The 25,944-nt window shown below is 28.2% G+C and overlaps 2 protein-coding genes and 1 pseudogene across 3 annotated transcripts in view; 2 read left to right on the forward strand and 1 right to left on the reverse strand.

Moving 5' to 3' along the window:
• Window positions 1-1,533, reverse strand: part of LOC107164537 (TBC1 domain family member 20) — a 28,368-nt gene extending 26,835 nt beyond the window's left edge. Inside the window, exon 1 of the mRNA XM_015512396.2 lies at window positions 1,416-1,533. The gene's annotated coding sequence lies outside the window, so the exon portion shown is untranslated. The remainder of the gene's footprint in view (window positions 1-1,415) is intronic.
• A 2,391-nt stretch (window positions 1,534-3,924) lies between these two features.
• Window positions 3,925-25,944, forward strand: part of LOC107164533 (putative phosphorylase b kinase regulatory subunit beta) — a 36,328-nt gene continuing 14,308 nt past the window's right edge. Inside the window, exons 1-9 of one of the 2 annotated variants that reach the window (XM_015512386.2) lie at window positions 3,925-4,344; window positions 12,187-12,322; window positions 12,610-12,817; window positions 13,911-14,107; window positions 20,506-20,665; window positions 21,370-21,567; window positions 21,785-21,923; window positions 24,994-25,256; window positions 25,543-25,557. In XM_015512386.2, the coding sequence (XP_015367872.1) occupies window positions 4,236-4,344; window positions 12,187-12,322; window positions 12,610-12,817; window positions 13,911-14,107; window positions 20,506-20,665; window positions 21,370-21,567; window positions 21,785-21,923; window positions 24,994-25,256; window positions 25,543-25,557 (1,425 nt within the window). In that variant the 5' untranslated portion in view covers window positions 3,925-4,235. The remainder of the gene's footprint in view (window positions 4,345-12,186; window positions 12,323-12,609; window positions 12,818-13,910; window positions 14,108-20,505; window positions 20,666-21,369; window positions 21,568-21,784; window positions 21,924-24,993; window positions 25,257-25,542; window positions 25,558-25,944) is intronic. The other variant, XM_015512387.2, reaches the window with a different exon arrangement.
• On the forward strand, window positions 14,115-16,034 carry LOC149054479 (uncharacterized; annotated as a pseudogene).

The raw sequence follows: 25,944 nt of genomic DNA on the forward strand, positions 1-25,944 counted from the left end.
ATTAATGAAGTAGTGATCAAACCACAGAGTAATATTATAATATTATAATATTACTCTATGGATCAAACCTAGGGAAAAATGTTATTATATTGACTGAACTTGTCATTCAATATTGTACAATTCATTTTTCATAAGACTCCAAATGATAATGTGTTTATATAATTATATACGTATTTATTGTTATTATAAACTTTCTTTTACACTCTATGTTATTTTGTTTACCTAAAGTAATTTATTTTTGCAACAGTTTTACAAAAATAATTAAATATATTATAACTATATTCGGATTACTTCTTACTGATAATTATAAATATTTTTTGTTTATCCTACAATGTGTGTTATTGCGCCTTCGGTAATACAACGCTGTGGATACCTACGTATTGCCATCGAAATGATAAAACATGTTCTAAAATGCAACATATTTTCAAGCGATAGTGTTCTGAAATTCAGCGCATCGAATGCGTTGTTGCAATCTTAATCGTTTTCTTATACTTAATTTGATATTCATTACGATAATTTATCATTGGTGTTCCATTATCCGTTAGATTTTTGAACAGATAATATTCTTACCAAAAAGTTTAATGATAGATCAATTTACTCTAATATCAAGATTAACAGCACCGCACTCTATTGAAAATTTGAAACTAATAAACGAAAATTTGTCACGTCGGACGTGTGTAAGACAGAGACAACAAATGCATGGTAGCGTTCTCTTAGTATTAAATCGTGTAATTCTAGTATGACTTTAAAATTTTAATTAAAGATAATAGTATCGACATTTGAAAATGTAGGGCGATTGTCGAAAGGCTTATAAACAAGCACATGACGAATTCAAAGTGATTTCAGAATATTATATTTTATCACTTTTATCACCTATATATTCTACCCCCGTATATAAACTATTATGTAATAGACACTAGATAATTATGAATTCAGAAGGGGGACATTCAGGGGACCTGGAGGAAATTTGTCCTCTCTAGCACCGTAGTTGCGCTCTTTGTTTTAGCCTGTGTTTTCCACTGTAGAACAGTAGATGTCTGTAATATTGATGTACATTTATTTATTTATTTTTTATTCCCCCCTCTCCCCGAAAAAAACTTAAAATAATCACTAGATACGTCACTATTCTTATGGCGATTAATCTTAGATCGGCAAGATTATTACCGAGGGCATCTCATAGGCTTTTTATTATAGGTATTTTAATTTTAAACTGAGTTATGACTATTTTAAAATTGTAAATTATTTTTATATCTAAAAATAATCTTAACTCGGTTTAAAATTAAAATAAAAAGCCTATGAGATGCCCTCGGTTATAATCTTGCCTTTAATTTTTATAATAGGTCAATTCACTCTAAATTTTAAATTTACGGAGATAAACGTGATCTGCTGAGCGTAAAATTTGTTATGCTACGTACTTGTACGACGGAGACAACACATGCGGGTGTGGCGTCCTCTTAAGATGGATGATGAAATGAATAGTAAGATAATAAAAAAATATGAAATGACGAAGTTTTAATTTAGGACTATCATCACCTGCAAAAAAATGTAGTTAAATATAATTTTTTGGTATATTATACATTTATACCTTTAACTTAGCACTTAAATATTATCACTAATTGTATTATTTAAAAGGAGAGTTGAGTACGGAATTTTTTTGTTTTAAATCTTTTAGTTTAAAAATTAAATTGAGGTAGAACAATAAGCGAAGAGTTTTGAACAAATCTTTACTTTCCTTTCGTAGAACTTGCTATCCAGAAATATCTTGTGTGATTCAACTTAACAAATACTGAATATTAATCAGGAGAGGTATATTTAAATAATATTTTAACGTGTTGTAAATTACATTTGCATTGTGTTATTATTCGTTAATTGTTATTTTTAAAAGAACACAAATATAAAAATGTACAATAAGAATTGAAATTGATTGTCATTTAATAAGCGTCTGAGCCCCGTTTTGTGTGCGTAATATGATGGGTGTATATATAGATGATGGTACGAGATGTCTCCTTTGTTCATGAATCATGATCAAACCGTATATATTGTAGCATTACTCATCCATCATACATGTGTATGTGCGTGTTGTGTGTGAGACATTATTATATAATAATGAATTATTTACTAGGTATGATAGTTGGTGTACTCGTATATTATTAATTAATATATTGATAATTTTTATGTATAGAGCTGATGATAGTGTACTGTAATATATTATTCAATTAATTTTCTTATATCTTAATGCAATTTAATAAATAATGATGCGTCATAATACGTAGGTATATAATTACACAATAATTTTGATCACTTAATCTTTTTTAGATAGATCATGACACGTTGTAACCATATAGGTAGGTTCGATTTCAAAATTAAAGTTCACAAAAAAGCCGTACAGGGAAATTATTGAGATATCTTTTTTTGTACATCTAGGACATTCTAGGTAGGTACTTACACGTATGATTATATGAAATATAGTTCTGATTTCTGAGATGCTTTCAAGTATAATACATAATATATAATAATATATAGGTATTACACATAGTATTACTAATATAGTATACACATAGTATGTACTATACATATATATCTTCTTTGTACTCTTTTAATATTTTACAATGGACATTAATTTATTAATTATTTACAATTTAAATTTTGAATTACTTTTCAGGACTTAAGATTTGGTAATAATAGCCAAGTCACAGTCAGTACAATGTTCAATAGTAGGTATAGTTATATATGCAGATATTCATAATTCCCAAATTTAAACTATTTATCTTGATGCCCGAATTTAGTATTGAATATTGATGGATTAACTTGTCTAATATTATATTGTTGAGTTTTTAATTTTTTGGAAGCTATAGTATTTCTAAAGGAAATTTCTAAAGTCTAAAACTAAAATTCATATTAGTATGCTACATGTCTACATTAATACTAAATATGTTTGTAATAAATTAGAGAGAATAAATACAAAATTATTTAAAATTGTAGTGTCTAACTAATCTTAATTATAGCCGGAAGTTCCAACTTGGAGCTAGCCGCTAGCCAATCAGGAATATGTTCGGTTTAGTTTAAGCGTTTTTCATGAATAATTGAGTTGAGTAGGTAATGATGAAGGAGCATATTTTTTTCCGGAATTATTATGTTTAACGGCATATACAGTACATAGGCGTGCTCAGGCCTCTTTTTCAGGGTATGCAAAAGACTGCCACTGGCGTGCCCTAAAAGTTATTTTAAGAATGTAAAATTCTAATAATTTATACACTTACACAATACACAAATGTTGAAAAGACTTACTGTTTAATTAAAAAAATATTGTAACATATAGTATGACAAAATATAAAAAGTATGTATTACACAAATACTTGATAGTTAATAAAATAATAATTAATAACTAGATATTTCAATTTACTAATAGCACCCGGCCATAGGTATACGTCAGACGGAAGTTAGCATAACAATCACCCTATTATGATTTTAATACGTGAATCAAACGTTGTCACTGCCGTTAGTCTGATATCATTTCTATCATTTTTTTTAAATAATTTTTTATCATTATAAATATTTTAATATAGGTACGTACTAATTATTTTTCTTGTGCATAAAAGGTTTTTTTCTTGTGTCGATTTTCAAAGAGCTTCAGGGTATGCAGCTGCATACCCTGCATACCCCCTGCGCACGCCTATGATACAGTACAGTGTACACTATATATCATCGAATCTCATTTTAAACTGGCCGTCCGTTCGTCCGCTGATTCCGCTGTGTATTTTGGGAACGTGCCGTATACCACTACAGCGCGCGCGTTCGCACAAGCACACAATATGCTACGTTGCACGAAAATAGTAATAGTAATAATAATAAATAATAATAAACATTTTGTACGTTTGTGCGTAAAACCGACGTAGTACGAAGCACACACGCCGTTGTGCCGTACGTTAACTACGTTCAGTAACAGCTGACCCGTCGTCGGCATCGCGCGCACATCTTGCTCTGATTCTCACTTTCGAGCTAGTTCGACGTTTCCAACGACGATTAGAACATATTATTATTATTATATCCGTTTATGTTGTTTCAGCGATAACAATGTTACTTTAGTATATCTCAATAACATCAGTAATAGTGTTGCGGTTAGTCATAATACGTATTATCTCGTACAATATAGTGTTCGACGACGTTCAGTCGCGGTGAGTCGTGTGCTGGCTGTGCGTCATTTGCTGTAGATAACTGCGCGGCCGGTGCTCGCGATGATGAGCGCTAAAAATACGAGTTTCGTCGACACCGACGTCGAGTTGCACCTGAAGATATCCAATTACGAGGAGACCGTCAAACACTTGGACATCTACTACGGCATTGGTAAGATGAACCCCCTCCCCTTCCGCTTACCCACCGTCGCGAGCCCACTGACGATTTGTTATGCAATAAGTCAAATGTTAATATCGAATCACATTTATTATGATATGGCTTATGCTTAATACTCGTATGTATTGATACATCATATTGTATTCATATATTATAAATGCTGTGGGCAGAACATTTCTGTTTTGGTAAACTGTTTAGGCACTTAATTTTGTTGTGCCAGAACTACGTATTACACTTATCACCTATTATACCTTATGACCCCCTCGTCCATAAACAGTTATTGGCTTATTGCACACAATATGATTTTATTTCATTTGTTAGTAGGCACCTACAATTCTGTAAGAAAATTCGGTACCTACTTAAACATTTCAGTAGGTATTTTTACATATTATTAATAATATTATAATAACGTTTAACATCATTGTATAAACAAAACAATTTATTTTTTATTCAAATAAAATACTAATAAAACTATTATAGGTAGGTACTATTATATTTTTTATCAAACACACAATTTAATATAAAAAATACATAGGTAGGTAACTGATCACCATACATGATTGGGATAGCTGAAAACAAATTCGATTATCTATAACGAAGAAAATAAACAAATTTAAATAATTTAAGGTAATTAATGAAATGACAAGTTTATAACTGTGTAGGCCTGTAGGAAAATATAATTATATTTCTTATCTTAATCTTTGATCATATATACTTACCTAGCTAATATAATTAAATTACCATAATGAATAGTTGTGATTTGTGATGTTACTGGCTTAACACTATCCATGCGCTCATGCGTTTGTTGTCCCGTCTTACAAAGTTACAAACGTATTTCTAAATAACAAACTTTAGTTCATTAGTTGTATATTTGGTAATTAGAATGGCATACTTATAATGTCTAGAATCAAATTAATTTTATTTTTTTTGAATTCAAAACGAAATTCATCAATATGAAAATTCAATATTCGCAGTTCTGTACACCTCATAATTTATTCACCAGGACGTAACCTATCGCATTTGTCATGGTAGTTATTGGAATTACATGTTTCCGTATTGATGATATGATAATCATTACTAGGGTTCGGGACTTCTTGCACTTAAAATTATCGAAATATGCAGTAAAAATCGTCAAAATATGCAGCTAATTTTTTATTTTGTTTTTAAAAAAACACATAAAGTATATTATTATTTATTAATTACTATTATAAAAATTAAAAATAAAAATCTTAAAATTAGGTACCTAGGTAAAAATATTTTTTATACGCGCGGATTAGGTACTTATCTGTATCGTCTTCATGACATCAGAACTAATGTAAGAGTGATGATATGACCAACGAACGAACACGTACTGCTTTTCATTTCATTGTAGTATTGTACAATTCAGAGGTATTCAAACTGTGCGTCGCGGCTCTCAGGGGCGCGTGAGAGTTTGAAAAGGGAGGCGCATCAAAGCACCGAAAACCAACATCATACCTAGGTCTTGTATAATTATTATAAATATTATTTGCAATCATTATGGATATGAAAACGTCACACCTTACGATTCGACTATTTAAAGTTTTATTTCTAATACTAAATTCACTGTTATTATCATCACCCATTTAACATGTTTCCCAAATTGTATCTGTGTGTTGTTTCAATTTTTTCATAATAATTTTGGAGCCGTAAAAATATTCTGAACACCCAAAAGAGCTGCGTGCTGGAAATGTTTGAATACCTCTGGTACTATTCATACTCGGCTAATATAACTAATAATTACTTGGGAGAGTTTGAATTTATATTTGTTTTATGATAAATCTGTAGGAGTATAGGATTCATTAAGTTTTACCACAACTATACAATAATTGTCGATAAAAAGGTTGATTATTAAGCGATAAAGAGATTATCATCGTAAACAAACGTACGTGTTAGATATGATAGACTACGACCACCCAATTATGATTTTTCCCAACAATCTTACGTTTATAAAAATATATAAATTTGAAATATGCCCAAATATAGGTACCAAAAATTGCTCAAATATGCGATTTTCTTAAAATATGACGAGATAGCGAAAATATGCAAATTCAAACTTAGTATTTAATTTCGTCATTTCATAAAATAAATTTATAACTGACTTAATAAAAGACTAGGACCACTACAAAAAAAACATGCAAATGCAAGAAGTCCCGAACCATAATCATGTTAAGATTGGACGAGTACTTTATGTCTACAATACTTGGAATTTTGTCAGTTTGCATTTAATATTCACTATACTTATTACCTATTGGGTATTGGCTATTGGCTATATTCATATTATCTAAAGTTTATTATAAACACTAGTTTGGCTTCATCGACTTCTAAGCTCGGAGCCTCATAATATTACGTATAAGTATAGACAGAATACGTATTTATAGCACTATTACTATTTAGTATTTACTCATAACTCACTGCTTTGATATGATACCTATATAGGCTATAATTATACCGCGGATACAAAATAATAACCATTGAGCCCTAGTTATGATGTTTGCTTTCGTATACACGCTTATTGTATAATATTATTATGTTCTTATGACCTAAGTATAATAATATTGCAGTTGATAACTAATTATTTATATAACTGAATATACCTAACACACGTGCGTTGTGTACCTTAATCACTCTCTCGTACCTATTTATTTATTATTACATAATAAATGGAAATATATTATTTGATTCGTACACCCAAAATAATAAACTCAATAATGAGTAATACCTATATGAGATATACGTCATTTCATCGCAGTAATTTTGTCGCACGTCAATTGGACGCATACGACATTTCGTCGCGTGTAACATCAACGCATGCTACATTAATTGGTCATGCGTCATTTTATCGCATATATTTATATAGATATATATTCTAAATAATAATAATGGTTTTACATATTATCAGTCATTTTAGTTTATTATATATATTTTATTTATAAAATGTAAAATTAAATTCAATCAAAATAATAATAATAATAATAATCTAAATAAAATATTTTAAATTCATAAAAATCAAAAAGCGGGTTAGTGAGTATCGCTCTGCTGTACATGTCAGTCTAGGATAATATATTATATTTAAATATTGTCATATATATTCTATTTTGAAACAAATATTTTATTTTTCAATTAGGACGCATTTTGCATAAGGCATGGTTAATCAATTTTTCCAAAAACATTGCATGTAATTATCATAATTCATAATAACCTTATATTATCATAGATATACATATACTTGGTTTGAGGATAAATCGTTATCATTACGCGATTTCATAAGAATTTAAAACTCAAACGCTCAAAATATTTTTCCTATAATGACGCTTCAAATTTTCTCTATAGCTATTTGAAGCAAAACTTATGGAAAACTTAGTGTTGAATTTTATAACCTTAGATATAAATACAAACAATATTAATATTATATTGAACTACAAAATAATTCGCAAATATTCATGCGGTTTTGACGAATTTTTGTCAATATTTGAAATTCAAATACTAATAAAACTTTAATTTGAATTTCCAGTGGACATTTTTTTTGTGATAAAGATTGACAAATTTGTAAGGAATCTTGTATTACATTTTAAAATCTTAGATTTAAAAAGAAATTTTTTTATGAATTTCTAGCTTAAAACAATTTGCGAATTTTTGTGATGTTTACGTATTTTGTCAAAATCCAAAATTTGAATGCTTATAAAAAAAAAAATTGTGACTGAATTTATTTTATTTTTCAACTGCTATTGTAACAATATGTAAAGAGCCATGTATTAAATTTTCAAGATTTTCTACCTAAAAAATACATTTTTATCGATTTTAATTTAATATGTGCGTTAATATATACAAATTATGATATAATATATTATATTTTGAATTAAACACATTAATATAATTAAAGATTTCAATATACATGCGACGAAATGACCGCGACGGATTGACAAAATGACGGAATACCACCTATTTGGTACCTACTAATGGCGTATAACAGTGTTTCTCAATCTTTTTAAGACTACGAACCACTTTGAAAACTGGTTAGGTTTGGTTTCAGAGGACATAAATTCTAAGGATATAAATGATATTTTTTACTTATAATCAAGGATCAGCTATTCCTACAGATTAAGAGAACGCTATACCCGCATGTGTTGTCTCGGTATTACAAGTGCGTAACATTGAAAAAACTGTTTCGCGCGGGAAAGAACCGAGAAAGCTACAGTTATAACTAAGAAACGAAATTTTCACCACATAAAGAGGAGAATTTTGTCTGTGTAATATTGTTTTTATTTTTTCGATATCAGAACTAAAAAAAAAGTTATTCATGCTTAAAAAACACAAAATTAATGTATTATAAAACAATAAGAATTTTTTTTGTATAAGTGATATCGAAAAAATAAAAACGATATTGCACTGACAAAATTCTCCTTTTTATGTGGTGATAATTTCGTTTCTTAGTTGTCGCAGTCTTTGACAGTACAAATTGAATAATTTATCGAGAATATCAATTCCATAAAAACACTGATTTATGTAGTTTTTAGGATACGTCGTTGTGTTCAAAAAATCTCGACTGAAAACATTTAAACTTTAAATCATCAATACATTAATATTAAATAATATATGCGTTTAATAATTATTACAGTTTATAGGTTTCTCGTTACTTACATAATCACAATTATGAACTAAGAAATTATAATTTTTGTATTATTGTACATTGTACACTTTATTTATCTTATTGTTACGGTTTTTATACGGTGGCGGTAATATCTATAATAAAGGTAATTATATGATATATATATATATATATATATATATATATATATATAGGTAGGTATATATTTAATATAGCTGATCATGGTGTATTAAGTCAAAGGTTAGTGGCAGCTTATGGATTATTAAATGCTATTCAATAAAAGTGATGATGAGAAGAAATTGTAAAAACTCATTATTTTATACATCCTCACTACACGAAGATTATGAAAACAGCAGTTTGTTTAAAGCGTTATTCAGGGGCAGGCATAATTTTTTCAAATTAGCAAACAAATGACTCATATTACAATTCATAATATAGGTATATGAAAAAAAAGTAATTAAATCAAATTCCATTTTAACGTCACAACACCTTTCAGTTTGACAGTGCGTAAATCTAATTACAACAGATATGCCGTCCATACCTATAAAACTACTTGAAATCTCATCTATATTAATGAAAATGGAAGATAAAACTAAAGATAAACTGTTAAATTATTCGAAGACATTGATATCGACTCATAGAAATATACCATAATATTTTGTTATAATAATATTAAAGTTTTGGCACCTACACCGGTATATTGCAGTGTGATCACGATATTAGCTACCACTGAATATCTCAGCTGGGTGACCTTGTATTTAAATGGGGTTTTCGGGATATGATAGGGAGTACATATTTTCAGACCGATTTCAAATTTTTAGCTCTCTCGGTACTCACATGCGCAATACAACTTACTTTTTTAGATGGCATCCCAAATTATTTTCTGCAGATTAGGATAGAGTATTTCTTTTTTAAATTAATTGTATAAAAAAATTTTTTCTATTTTAAAAACTGTCCAAATTATAGTAGGTCAAAATTTGCATTAATGCATAACTCGTGTTTAATGATGTTTTCAATTATAACCACTGGAAATAATAAAATAAGTGTGAATAATTAAACAATATTTTTAGTGTATGATATTTCGTCAACTGTATTAATTAAATTTGCCAAAAAATAGTGATAATAATAATAGTAATATTAATATTATAATAAAAAATAAAATTTATCGTATGACTTGTTCAAAGTTTTTGCCATAATATTCTAAACATGATTCCAGTTGTCTCAAAAATTCAGTCGAAGTTGTCACCTTGATATTTGGTCCTCACTTAAAATATCACATGTCTAGGTTTATCGCCATTGGATTTTTTTATGGGGATATTTGAAGATTGCGGTTTATGCAGATCCATCTGTCAATCTTCAGGACTTAAAAACCAAAAAAGACAGTATGTGATACTTTAAGTGAGGACTCAATCAAGGCGGCAACTTTGACTGCATTTTTGAGACAAATAGAATCATGTTTAGAACATGATGGCAAAACTTCAAAGAATTCGTACTATATATTTATTTAATACATTTAATTAATTATTTTTTTTTTTTGCACGAATTATGCATAAATCCAAATTTTGACCTACTCCAACTTGGCCCGCTTTGAAAATAGAAAAAAAACCTTTTATACAATAAATGTTTGGAAAAAAAACTTGGTATAGTTAAATTATTAATATTCATAAAATATAATGAAATAATATAACGTAGAACGTACCTTTGGAAGTTTAGAAAAATAATTTGATAGTACATTTTTGTTTCTCGTTTACTCATTATGATAAATAATATTTATAAATATTGAATTTAGAAAATGATTTGACATGTTTTTCATAGACTTGCAGATGACAAAATGGTATGATAAATAATAATATATTTATAATTTACACAAATTAAATACTGTCGTTAAGTACTGTTGTTAATCGTCGCTGACCCCCGACCGGCATCGACAGCGGTCGTTGTCCATCAATAATAAACAATCTATTATTAATATAGACGTCAAATTTCTATATAATACGCGCGAGTATAGAAGTCTGTGATTATTATTATTAGACACTATAATAATATTTTCATGAGATAATATTATGATATAAAACTAAAAATAGTCAATGGTAAATTTAATTGGAGCTTAAGTCATTTTTGACAGAAAATATTTCAAGTTGGTATTAAAAATAAATAATTATTTTAAATATAATAAAGAAGGTAAAATATTAAGGAAATTTCGGGGGGGGGGGGGGGGGGGTCGGCCCAGGCACCCTGGACCACCCCCAGAAACAACCTTGGTTATTACATGATGCAAGCTCTTGGAGAAAGATTTCTAATGCATTCAACACCAAAACAAAAACCGAATTTCATCAGTTGCACCATCTAGTAAATAAAATATTATTACAGAATCTCAAATTAATCTCCGTTAAATAATGAAATACTACTTTATACTAGGTAAATAATTTAAATTTCATCTACATTGTTAACACTTGGAAATATTACGTTTTGCTTAATTTGTTCAATCATTACTAAAATAAATAGCATGTAAAATATTGTTTTTCGATGAAATTTTGAAATATTTCTTTTGACACGATTCAAGATCAATTTACCACGAGAAATAGTATGTACGTATTGGAAAAATCATACCTTTCTATTCGATTTTCTATTGTTTTTATTATCAAAATTTATTTACCTAGGTATAACTTCATTGTTATATATAGTTATGGCAATTGTGGCAAATGTTTTGCATTGTTGTCCCTCAGTCATCATAAAAAAAAAATTAAATATTAAACCCTAAAAACGATTGTAAAATCAATACAGCTGAAAATCTAACTTAATACGTACCATGTTAAATGGTGTAAACAGGTTTTTAACAAAAATAGCTTAATATCAGTCTAACATTTTTGAAGACTAAATCTTATAGGTATACTAAATAATAATGCACGTAGGTATGCTAAAATGTTTTAAAATAATAATAATAATAATATAATTATAAATTATAAATACTAAAACATAATGATAGTAAAAACTTTAGGTAAATAAAAGAAATTTTACATAATATATTCTAATATGCCAATAATTTATAACAGTTTATTAAATATTCAGTTTTTCGTTATAATTACATTGATATAGTATCTATATTCTATATTTATTTAAGCTCATTATTCACCCTTTTAAGGACTGCTCACATTCAGTGGCATTTAAAATACATAAATAATAATAAGATAAAATTATTTAATTTTCAGTGAAGAGGCAACTTTTGAGATATCAAAGTGCAATAACTGGTCTATTTCCAGTATTATCGGATGACGAAAAAGTGGCCAGCGTAAGAGATAGCGTTTATTGTGCTGCTGCAATTTGGAGTTTATTTCAAGCGTATAGGTAATATATTTATCCAATATTTTATTTAAGATGTATCATGAAGCAAAATATTTTCATAATTGGTGTATATTATCAATCATCATGTTTGGTAATAAACTAATAAGTAATTATGTTTAGTTAATTTATATTTAGTAACCTAACCTAACTTAATATATTATGGCTGCATTGAACGTATAAAAATAAAATTACGTCAAGTATTTAGACCAATACATTTTTTCATTAAAATAATTGGGGCTAATATAAGGTACTGTCAATTTGATGTATTTTTTATTTGTACATATATACAGGCGAATAGACGATGACAGAGGGAAATCTTATGAGTTGGGTCAGTCTGCGGTGAAATGCATGAGAGGAATATTGGCGTGCTGGATCAGACAAGCGGATCTGATAGAATGTTTCAAAAAACATCAATGCAATAAATTTGCATTACACTCAAAATTTGATTTAGCAAATGGTGATATTGTTCACTCAGGTGACGGATATCCTCATTTACAGGTACCTAGAGAAAATTGGACCTTGTTAATTTAAATTCATATTTAAATTTATGAAGAACTATTAACTCTCTAGTGACGTAAGATAATGTTTGTAAATGTGTATACAATTATTAATTTCCTTTTTTTAATTCATCAGAATAACATAAAGATTTAATGTATCATAATTTATTCATTATCGTATTTATAAGAATCATTGCTTCTATTTACACCTGCGACCTGAAGTAGTGTCATCGGAAATTTTGCATCAGGGGGGCCAGCTTGAGTACCTACAACATATTTTAAATAAATAATACATTATTAATGCATATTGTTGTATGGTATTGGGTAATAATGCATATATACAGAATATAGATTTTTAATGTATATTAATTATAACGGATGGTGCGTGAGTTGCATTTATTAATTTCTTAGGTATATTTTTAATTATTTGATGATAATAATTCGATAGAAATTGTACAGTAAACACGATGAATCTAATAATATTTTACATTTTACCATTTTGGTATGATAATAAATTGTAGTAAAAAGGTTAGGCGAACACTGTTGCAGATTCTAGGTTAATACATTTTTCTAATTACAATTTATTTATGACGATTGAAAATAGCATATTTTAAAAGTTCAGGTAGGTACATAATATTATGTAGGTAATATGCTAGTATTATTGTATTTTTTTCACGATTCGATTCATCAGATGATTTGATAAGTTAACCGATGCTGTATATCATGGATAAATTAAATTAAGTGAAACAAATGTTTAGTAAATATTATGATATATACCAAATATATTGATCATTATAATTATGTTGTAATTTGATTTACCATTCAATTTTAACCTTCTGAATCTGAAATAATAAAATCATAAATGCAGTTGATCAAGCTTTGAATTAAATACTGTTTTTATTTACATTTGTATAGAAACGTGAATAATTAAATAGATTTTAGAACATAACATTAACCTTGTATAGTAGATATACATTGTATATTATAAATAGGTACACATATTATATTATGTTTATGTTTATGTATAATATGGGAAACTTGAAATTTACCTAGCCATCTATATTGTACAATTTAAATTGCTAATTTTTATACAGATTGATGCTGTATCGTTGTATCTCATATACTTGGTCCAAATGACTACATCAGGGTTGCAAATAATTTATACGAAAGACGAAGTTGCATTTGTGCAAAATTTAGTATACTATATAGAACGTGCGTACAGAACGCCAGATTATGCAATGTGGGAACGAGGTAGTTCGTATAACGACAATACACCTGAAATTCATGCAAGGTTTGTATTCTGTATATCATTTCTAATTAAAATTATTATGACTTAATCAGTTATTTTATTGAGTTGACAAAAATCTGACGTAAATATAACACGTGCAGGTAACACTAAGGGCCGGTATTTCAATAGTGGTTTATCCTAGGCTTAAGTTAAACCAAAATCCACGATTAAGGTGAACCTTAAAGGTAAACATGTAGTTCAATTCATTTCAATCTTACACTTAGCTAAGCTTCAAAAAAACTATACATTGTATATTGTTCCATGACAAATTAGCATGTTATCATTGTTATCACTTATCATCGTATTAACTCATTAATTGAAGTTTCAATTTTCAATTTTTCCTTATTTAGTTGTAGCCCGTACCCACGTCCCACCTTTGGTATTAATGGTATTATACTTATACTTATAAAAAATACCTATTGACTTATAATAAAATTTAATTTAGTGAATAAAAAGGAAGTTAAAAATTGTAAAGAATTAAATTTATTAAATATTTAATCATAATAGATTTTTAGTTTGTTACTTAAAATGGCCAAAAGAAGTGCAAATTTTACTGTTGATGAAGTAGAGCTTTTACAAACATTAGTACATAAACGATGGAATAAAATTGAGTGTAAGAAATCTGATTCATTGACTTGGAAACAGAAGCAATCAAGTTGGGACGACTTAGCTAATGAATTCAATAGCATCAATAGATCACTTGAACACCGTCCTGTAAATATTTTGAAAAAGAAATGGGAAAATTTAAAAAAAACTGAAACAAAAAGTGACTTCTGAAAAATCATATTTAAAAGGGACTGGAGGTGGACCAGCCAAAAATTCTATCATTTATAGTCTGAAATAGAAACTCTTGACCTTATTAATATTCAAGCAACCGGAAATGATGCAGAATTAGATTGCGATTTAACTGATGAATCTGGTTAGTTATATTGTATGCTTTAATGCTTACATTTAATAGACATATTATATTTTAAATATATATATTTTTAAGACAATGGTAATGATAATGATAAGGAAAATGAAAATGTTATTAACAAACAGTCAACTTCAGAAACAGTTTTTGATTCAATGTCAAGTTATCCTGGAAAGCAAAATCGGAACGATTATTCTCCAGCGTTATTGAAAACTAAAGTATCTGAACCATTAATCATAAATATACCTGCATCTTCAGATCTTTCACAGGTAATTAAGCCTTTATAATTGTTTTACTAATATAATAAGACATAACTTAATATAATACCTAAGTAGTAAGTACAGAATGTTTGTGGTTTAATGTTTTTAAGGTATAGGTACTTACAATCTGTATTTGATTAAGTATATTATAATAAAAATATTTTAAAATCTTAAAAATTTAAAAACTCAACAAAAAAATGTACTGTTATTTTAATAAGTTAGGTACAGTACACATTTTTATATAGATATCATATTATAATATCACATTTTATTATTAATTATCTATTTTTTATAGGACCATGATACTATTAATGAAAAACCAAAAAGTATACTGGTACAACCACAAATAAAAAATGGTGCAACCTTGCAGATGAAAAATTAGGTATTGCCTCTCTAAATAAAGCCAAAATTCAGCTAGAAATTTAGCAAATGAAAGAAAAACATGCTATTGAAATAGAAATACTGCAAGTTGAGCTACAAATTAAAAAAAGAATATTAGAATCAATAAATTAAGTTATGTTAGGTTAATTTGGCTTTATTTCATATTTTATATATTAACAAATGTATTAAAATAATACAAAGTAAAAAGTTTAAAAGTTTCTAGTTATTTTGTTTTTAATACATTATATATATATTGTTAATTAAATAGTTTATGTTGTTATTATTAAAATATTAGCTAAGTAAATAAAAATGAATAATTTAAATCAAATATTGAATAAATAAATTTAATACCAAAAAGAAAAAAGTATATGACACAGCTGTGATAGGTAAATTAATTTAATTATGTGATTGTTATTAATGTTTAGTCTTTGAAGTTTATTATTATTATATATTTTAATATTTTATAGTAATTAAATAGGTAGCAAATTATTGCTAACTTACAAATAATTTGTACTATACATATATTTTTAAAATTTTTTTTTAGTGCTATTACAATACTTACTACCTATTTATATGTTTATTAAAATATTATTATTTATACAAATTTAATTACTCATGTGATACCTAATTTTAAATTTTTGTTAATTATTATTTAAAATGTATTATTATTATTATTATATATTTTAATATTTTACTTTGTTTACTTGTATTAGTTTTGACTTGTGTTATTGTAATATTTACAATAAATTTTCAAAGTAACGTATATATGGATCTCTAATGTTATTATTATTAACATTATTAATACGGTTATTTGCCAGGTTATGTGGAACATTATTTACAAAATTAATGGCTTCTTCAATTTCTACTGGTAATGGAGGTAGTACTTGTTCTTTTTCTATTGTTGCAATATCATGTAAAATAGCTGTGACCATAATTAAACATTGCGCTTTCCTTATATTTAATCTAATCCCTGTAGATAAAATTGGGAATCTTCTTTTCCACACACCAAACGTTCTTTCTATAAGATTTCTTGATCTGATTTGTGATTCATTAAACAAGTTTTCTGCTGGAGTTTCCACATTCAACAGTGGTGTAATGCTATATTTGTTGAGAGGATATCCACTATCTGCCATGAGAATACTATCCCTAAATTCTCCATTCTCAAAACGTGAGCATATTTTTGAATGTTGAAAAATTTGGGAATCATGGGCTGACCCCTGCCACAGCGAAACTACGTCAAGAAATTTTAAATTTGAATCACAAATTGCCTGTACATTTAATGAAAAAAACTGCTTTCTGTTTCTATATACCTCTGCATTTGATCCCCCTGTTATATAAATGTATTTTTAATAATTTAAGCATTAATATTATTTATATTATTCATTAAAATGTTACCAGGTGATTGTATCTTTACATGTGTACAATCCAATGCACCAACAACTTTTGGGAATTTCGCAATAGAATAAAAAATTTTTTTAATACTTTGAAGAACTACTGGATCATTAGAAAACATTAAAAACTTTTTTTTCAATTGAGCTATTGCCTGTAAAACTTTCCAAATATATTTTCCAGCAGTTGTTTTATGAATTCCTGCAAAATCTCCTGCAGTGATTAACATACAACCAGACGCAAGGAAACGAATTGTGAATAAAATCATTTGCGACGATGTTACTGCATGATTTCTAAATAAAGATTTCCAATCAATTGTATTATTTTTTTAATATTTAATTTTTCTTACCGATTCGTGGGAGATTCAATTTTAAATGCTATAAGATCCAGTACAATATTAACACATCGTTTACTTAAACGAAATCTGTTATAAAATTCATTTTCATCCCATTCAATAAAATGATCTGCACGTTTACGAAAAATTCTAGGTTTTCTTGGCCTTCCAAGTTTACTTACAAATTCAACTACACATTCATCATCACTTGAACTTGATGATGAAGTATCCATATATAATAATTAAATAAATATATTTTATAAGCTAAAACAATATATTAATAAATAACTTCATAAATGCAATATTGATATGGCATGTGTAATTGATAACTATTGAATAATTATTTAGGATATACTCGTTAAACCGTACCCAGAGCATTCCTTAAGATAAACCGATGCTAAGTGGAGCTTATCTCTTAAACATAGATTGAAATACCGAAAATCATAATTAAGCTTCACTTAGCCTTAAGCTGAAGCTTAAGTAGATATTGAAATACCGGCCCTAAGACCTTAACTTGAAAATGGAACATATTAATTCAGTTTTATTTAAGAATTATATGTTCTACATAATATGTAATCAGCGAATTCAAAACCAAAATTCCGAAATACAAAATGATAAAACACAACTCAAAAATAATGAAAGTAAATTAATAAGGGGATTCATAGTGGACAGTTATCTTAGTCAAAACACACCTATCTTTTGCCCATTATACTTATCGATCTTATGAGGTTATGTCTATTATAATAATGCATTAAAAACTACATGATAAGGTAAGGATGGGTTGTGTGAAATTGTAATTTTTTTTTGTTGCGTTAATCAATCTACAAATTAGAATTGTGTGTTCGTTTTTGAGATTGTTTTGGATTTTTGTAGAAGTTTTTTGAAGACTCTTTGATTGAGAAAAATATGCAGCAACGGTTATTTGACATCCTTAATGTGCTACATGCAGAGATCAAATTTCCTATTGCTGGTATTTGTTTTAAATGCCGGACACCTATTATGGAGTTAAAGATAATTGTCTATTCCCTAGATTGAGTTTTTTCGTTTGTCATGGTTGTAATAAAACACGAAAGTTGTTTGGGGTTATTTACTGAGTTAGATAGGATGTTGTCGTCGTCATTAAAACAATTACGTTTTTGTTATCAGAAGTCGAGGAGTTATTGTGGTGATTTAGCTTCGGCAGTAATTTTTGGAGAGCGTTGATTTCGACGGAGGTAGTATTAGAAGACGACGAATGAGACGGAATCGTATCGTTCTTATCTACGGTGACATTTGAGTTTGACTTATTTTAACTTGATTTCTGTTTAAATTACTTATTAGTCTTCTGTAAGTAGAAATTTAATAGTAAGTGTGGTTGGTTAGGTTTTTAGCAGTAGGTGTCCTTGGGGAAATGGTATGTTATTTCGGCTGCATCTGAGTTGGGTTCCAAATTTAAAATTGCTACACTAGTTGGGTCCAAAATTATTTTAGGAACTACACTAGTTGGGTCCCGGATTTTTATAGGTACTATACTAGTTCGGTCCCGGATTTTTATAGTTACTACACTAGTTGGGTCCTGAATTGTTTTAGCTACAACGTTAGTTCTTGAATATTTTTTGGTAAGTACTAAACTATACTATCATTTTCCTTCCCATTTTAACAGACTTAGGACTGTATATAATCTATTTAGACCATAGGTATGGTTAAAAATGTCTTTTACAGTTTTTTTTTTGTTTTGTTTCTTTTCCATTAAAATATAAGACATTATAATTTTATAAAAAATAAATCACTTTTGTGTTGATAAAAATATTAAAAATGTTAAAAACCAAGTATAAAAATACATATTATATAATATAAATATAGCTATATAGGTGTAAGTGAAAAAATATTAAAAATTATACAATTCTTCATATACCTATTATATCTATTATACGAGTATGGCTATATTTAAATTAAATAATATGTATTTTTATACATGGTTTTTAACATTTTTAATATTTGTAGTCTAAATAGATTATAGACAATCTGTCAAAATGGGAATGAAAATGTTAGTATAGTGTAGTACTTACCAAAAAATATTCAGGAACTAGTGGAATACCTAAAATAATTCGGGACCCAACTAGTATAGTACCTATAAAAATCCGGGACCCAACTAGTATAGTACCTTTAGAAATCTCGGACCCAATTAGTATAGTACCTGCGATTAGCCCCTACTACTCCGGACCCAACTCGGATGCGCCGGTTATTTCTGTTTGAGGTTTTTGTATTAGGCGGTTTACTTGTCTGCCAACTTATATATATTATTGTATGTTCCTCGTTAGTCAATAAAAATATTGACCATATTACCTGCACGTCGACCACTATCATAGAATGTTTTTTTAGCTGGGACTCCTATTAGTAGATAAATACTTAAACGTATTATTAAAACTGTAAATTTATTATTTTTTTACCTTTACTGTTCCTGTGTTTGAATTAAATTCTTAAATTATTTTCTCTGATCCGTCTGATATTTTTAATTATCGGTCATTCATAAAATATTAAAACTGACTATATAGTCTATTAAACATCTTGGTATTTTTGCATACCTATTAAACTAAAATTTAATAGTCATATTAACAAAATAGTAAAAATTAATCAAAATTGTACTGAATTTAATAATAAACATGCTCCAAACTTTATATATTTATGTTAGCTACTTTTTAATTGTTAATATGGTTCAATAATATTATTTTATTTACTCTCAAGCCCCAACCAATAGCGTCTTGAATGAAACCTAAGAAAAATGCAGCAAAAGTCCTTACGGTTCTTCTCGTTCAAGTATCTCAGAATCAGGGAACCATTTTATTTTATTTTTGTTCTTTCCATTTTTATCGATTCATAGAAAATAATAAAAATAATGAGAATAATAGAAAATACAAGAAAAACGTTATGATTGAATTAATACTTTTTGTTTTTTTATGTGAAATATTGACTGTCTTGAGGTCTTTAGTGGTTTTTCCTTCTATATTCGTACACGTAAAATAAAATTGTATTTTAACACAGAAGTAATTAACTCTGTAAGAATTACCTTTCACAATAGAATCACGAAAATTATAAATAGTTTTTTACATTTAGAATAAAGTTTACATTATAATAATTTTTTTAGTTCTATTGGCATGGCCAAAAGTGCATTGGAATCTATTAACGGCTGCAATCTTTTTGGTGACAAAGGAGCTTCTTGGTCTGTAATATACGTAGATATCGACGCACACAACAGGAACAGAAGTATATTCGAAACCTTATTGCCTCGAGAATCTAGTTCAAAAGTGAGTAAATGCTGTTTATTGCACCCTCCAAACAACAATGCTACAATATATATATATATCGTATAAATATACAAATTATGATAGTTTATTATATCCAATAAATCAATTTTTTGGGCATAAAAATGAATACTCAATATTTTATTTAATAACTTAAAATGAATAGGGCAATTTTCGGCTTTTAATTGAAATTATTCAAAAACCAGTTATACGATATTTGTGGACTGGTTAAACAAAACAGATGATGTATTCTGTCTAAATTCCATTGTGTCATAAAATATATGTTACACTCATTTTGTTTAATAAAAACAAAAGTATTATATTATGATAAAAATATTCAAATCACTTAAAACTTAATAATTTACTTTTGTATTAAAAACTATAAGATTAGGATCTAGTAACTATAGTTAGTAGTAATTTCTCGTGTAATTTTTATAATCTATTTTTTCCCTCCAACAATATTTAACAGAACATAGAATTTAAAGATAAATTGTGTATAGCTAATATCCAAAACTTGGTTCAAATGGAGTTAAAGTTGGCAATTGACCCAAGAAAATTAAAATCTGAAAAATAAAAACATTGATTATATTTTTATGACAGCTCTTGGGTCTGTTAAACAGATTTCATGTTTTTTATTTGTTTAAATATATAGTCATCTCTACCGTGATTACCATTTACTTATATTACTGATTTATATTACTTTTTAGGCTGTCGATTCGGCATTGATATCGACCGTGTCCTACCCCGCCTTTGCCACTCATGAAGATGTACTGGTTTTATATACCAAGTCAAACATTGTGAAAAAACTCAAAGGCCGTTACGGATTCAAGCGGTTTAAGAGGGATGGTTACAAATGTGTCATTGAGGATAAAAATAGAAAGTTCTATAACGTTGGGGAATCCAAGGTCAGTGTTGATGGATGAATCTACGTTTTACTTTAGGGATGTGTTTAATGAAATTGCATTTAGGGCCATTCTTACAATGCTCGGTTAGTGCCTGATAACACTAACCGGAAGAATTTATCATGAGTTAACCGATAGAATTCTACCGGTTAGTCTTAACCGACACTTAACCGGACATTGTAAGAACGGCCTTAAGTCATATTATTATTCCGTGTCATAGGATTTCGAAAATATAGAGAACGAATGGCCATTATTTTATCTATACATGATAATCGACGGAGTGTTCAAAAACTTACCACAACAGGTCGAGGAGTACAAAATGCTACTGAAAGACGTCATGACCATCGACAGTTTTGGTGGTCTGTGTTAATATTATATTATTATACATTAATACATTAGTAATCGAGTAGACAACATAGAAATTCCATGGGCTTATAATATTAACGACCATGTAAACGACTCCAGGTATATCGATATCAAAGTTAGGGTCACTTAGGGTCACTTTTAGGGGAGCGCAGACTATAACAGTTACAGGTAGCCGTATTTTGGGGGGTACTATGAAATATTATGATCGGTAATTTGTCCATAAGTGAATTATTAGAACTTTCAAAATTGAAAATATTTCTATTAAATTATTATATATTATAATTTATCCTGTTGTTCAAAATTTAACTTACTAAATAATAGCGTATTTATAGCTATCAGTGATTGATAATTATTAATATACCTAATAAATTCCTTAATCCTTTTAACAAATTTTATTGTGGCTGAACAGATATACGTTATTTATAATAATAAATAACTTATTATTTGTGAGTTACAATATTATTGATATTATTTTAATAATCACCGGAAAAAAAATTGTTAAGTGTATATCAATATCGTACAAAACATTAGATAATAAATAAATGATTTTATAAAAATACGTATGTTAAAAAACTAATAATATTAATTTGCCTACTTATATGGTTTTAGACGTTTTAGTAAATGTTGTTTTTATGTTGATATTCCTATATAATACAACATAACATGATGAATTAAAAACATTGCATACCTAAGTGGCATATATTTAATTGTATCTTGCGGAGCTTGAGTGGGTTCATTAAATTATTCGGTGATATTGAATTGAGTCCAGCTTATTATCTTAATATCTTTGAATTGAGTCCATATAGATAAAATGTTAGAAGTACCTACCGGTGACGACCTTGAACTTCGTACATCATATTATAGTGTAGTATCGGATATGCAACGACAACGGATATTCACAATCAGTCGTGTCGAATAATTCGTGAACACACAATATTTACTTTTAAATAACCTTACGTTAAATTATTACCTGTGAAAAATGGAGTTTGAAAAATAGAAATCGATGAATATTATGACAAATAAAGATGAAAACTTTATATTTTTGAATGATTTCGGAAATTCGATAGTAGGTTTTTCAACAAAAATAAATTTAGATGTTTTGTGTGATGTAAAGGATATAATATATATTGACGGGACGTTTAAGAGCTGTCCTAAATTTTTTACTCAAATTTTTACGAATCACGGTTTTTATAAAGATTCATATGCTATTATTATTTTAGAAAAAATTGTTTTATGGTACATAACTATTATTATAAAAAAAAATTAGTTTAAGCAAACACACATTTTTTTGAGGGACTCAACTCGAATAACCTAACAATATCGGTCGGACTCAACTCCGATAACCCAAAAATATTTGCGTGACTCAATTCAATATTTGGGACTCAATTCAACGTCAGCAAAATTATTAAACAATATTTTTAAAACTAGTATACATTGCTGTAAAACAAATATTATTTTCTTTGCTCAAAATCTAAAAGGTTCATGAAGATTTGTCTCTCTGAGTCCTTTACGGGGATGTCAATTATTATTATTTTGAGGCACAAAATGTCTAAATGTGGCATTACGTCCACTAATATCAATATCAATGGTGACAATGGATCCATCAAGATAATATTGCAGAAAATCATCTTGTGCGTGTGTGTGTTTCACTTTTGTACCATAATGTCCATTTTATTCATTTCCATCTAAATACCTAACATGACTTTAATAGAAATAGAAGGAAAGCTATTGACTTTGATAAAATTAATAACTCCGCGACGTTTAATTTAGTTCATAGGAAGTAATTAATATTAACTATCCAAGGTATGCTCTCTTTATTGGTCACTCTATGCTCTATGCCTTGCGGTAAGTCATACGTATGTAACTAAAACACCGGGAATGTACAGGGTGATTTTTTAAGCATGCTCGCCCCATTTTGATGCTTAAATTATGCATATATTCAAATTTTGATTTTTGGAATTTTTAAGTGTAGTTAAAGGCGATATTTTTGAGTACTTAGATTTTTCACAACTTTTAAGGAGTATCCTGTAGCGATACCAACTTTGGTTTTTCAAATGACAACCTATATGTTTTAAAGCAAAATGTGATTCAGATAATTTTTCTGAAAATTTTGACATATTGCAATCAAAATTCGAACGAAAACTTCCAGAGTTATTCTACTTGGAATACTAAGGAATAAGGATAAAAGTCTAATACTTAAATGCCTACGTTGTAAATGGATACGATAATTATAATTCGGTATACAATATAAAAATAAAATATTTGTTAATAATCACTACTTATTACTAAATGGCCAAATATTGCATCTGACAATTTTCAAAAGAAAAGAAAATATGAATAAAATAATATCCTTTTTATTTTATCCATGTTACCTATACCTTATAGGCAACGTTAATATTTGTATAGCATAGGTATACCTACTTATAATAAAATACCGAACAATAGTGTACAATAGCACAAATGCGAAATATGTACGTGTATCCATTTACAACGTAGGCATTTAAGTATTAGACTTTTATCCTTATTCCTTAGTATTTCAAGTAGAATAACTCTGGAAAATTTCGTTCGAATTTTGATTGCAATATGTCAAAATTTTCAGAAAAATTATCTGAATCACATTTTGCTTTAAAATATATAGGTTGTCATTTGAAAAACCAAAGTTGGTATCGCTACAGGATACTCCTTAAAAGTTGTGAAAAATCTAAGTACTCAAAAATATCGCCTTTAACTACACTTAAATATTCCAAAAATCAAAATTTGAATATATGCATAATTTAAGCATAAAAATGGGGCGAGCATGCTTAAAAAATCACCCTGTAGACAATTGAAAAAATAGTAAGAATTTAAACTCAATCACCGATCATTAGTTAGCCAATACAAAAACATATAAACTTAATTCATTTTTTTATAATAAATTTTGAACTTTGAATAAACAAAAGAGATCATTTTGAGGTTTGAGTGTTTATGAAATTTAAATTGCAATCACTTTGAATTTACCAACTAAGTAAAGTAGTAAACTATTTACTACCTACTTCATTGTTACCCTTTTGAAATATATTTCAGATCCGTACGTACCAATGTTCTATTACATCACTAAGGAGAACGTGGAATACGAAAGGGCGGACCCGGGCAGTCAGCTGAGATCGGCCGGTCCTGAATACGAAGAAACCCAGGACCCACCGTTGTTCTTATGGAACCAAGCATTATACATTATCGCTCAGCTGCTCACTTCAAATCTGTTGCACATAAACGAACTGGACCCGATTCGTCGATATTTGCCATCTTACAACAGGCCCAAACGGCCTGGACGTTATTCCGCATTCCAGGTGAGGAATACAAGCTACATAATTTATGTATTATATTATGTGCACCGTTAATTCGTTTCACCAAAAATTTCATAATTATCAGTGTCGTAGCCAGGAGGGGGTTGGTATTCACCCCAACCCCCTTTTCCAATTATATTATTCTGGCTACGCCACTAAGTCAATAGTATTATGTATACCATGGTTTTAATATGGCGTACATTTATGAAAATAATTACGAAAACAATAACTTATCAATAGTTGTTATTTAATATTTATTTTGTTTCACATGTTTTTATGAACGAACCAGACAAGGCACAGTTCTGTAAGTAAAACCAATATTTTGACAAAAGCATGATGTGATGATTTTGATGTGTATCTCTTATTGTTCATTATTGAACTTATTAGAAACTAACACGATCTTCCCGTCTTCCGTTGCACATGTAATACGGTATTGGGCGGTAGTAAACTCTCCTTGTGATAAACTTTTTTAAGTCAATTCGATGTTTATCTGAAGGACATAATATATCAACTTTCATTAGTTGTTTTAAAATTATCTCGCAACAATTATTGATGATAAAGATCACCAAAAAATAAACACCTTTAGTTTTTAAAAATGTGTTCATATTAATATTTATATCAGATTATAATGATATAGTTACAATGTGCTATGATGGTTACATAAACTTTAGTGGGTAGAACCCGTTTCCAA

This window comes from Diuraphis noxia, unplaced genomic scaffold, assembly GCF_037042655.1.
Source record: "Diuraphis noxia isolate RWA-SAM2 unplaced genomic scaffold, SU_Dnox_SAM2 contig0006, whole genome shotgun sequence".
NCBI lineage: Eukaryota > Metazoa > Arthropoda > Insecta > Hemiptera > Aphididae > Diuraphis > Diuraphis noxia.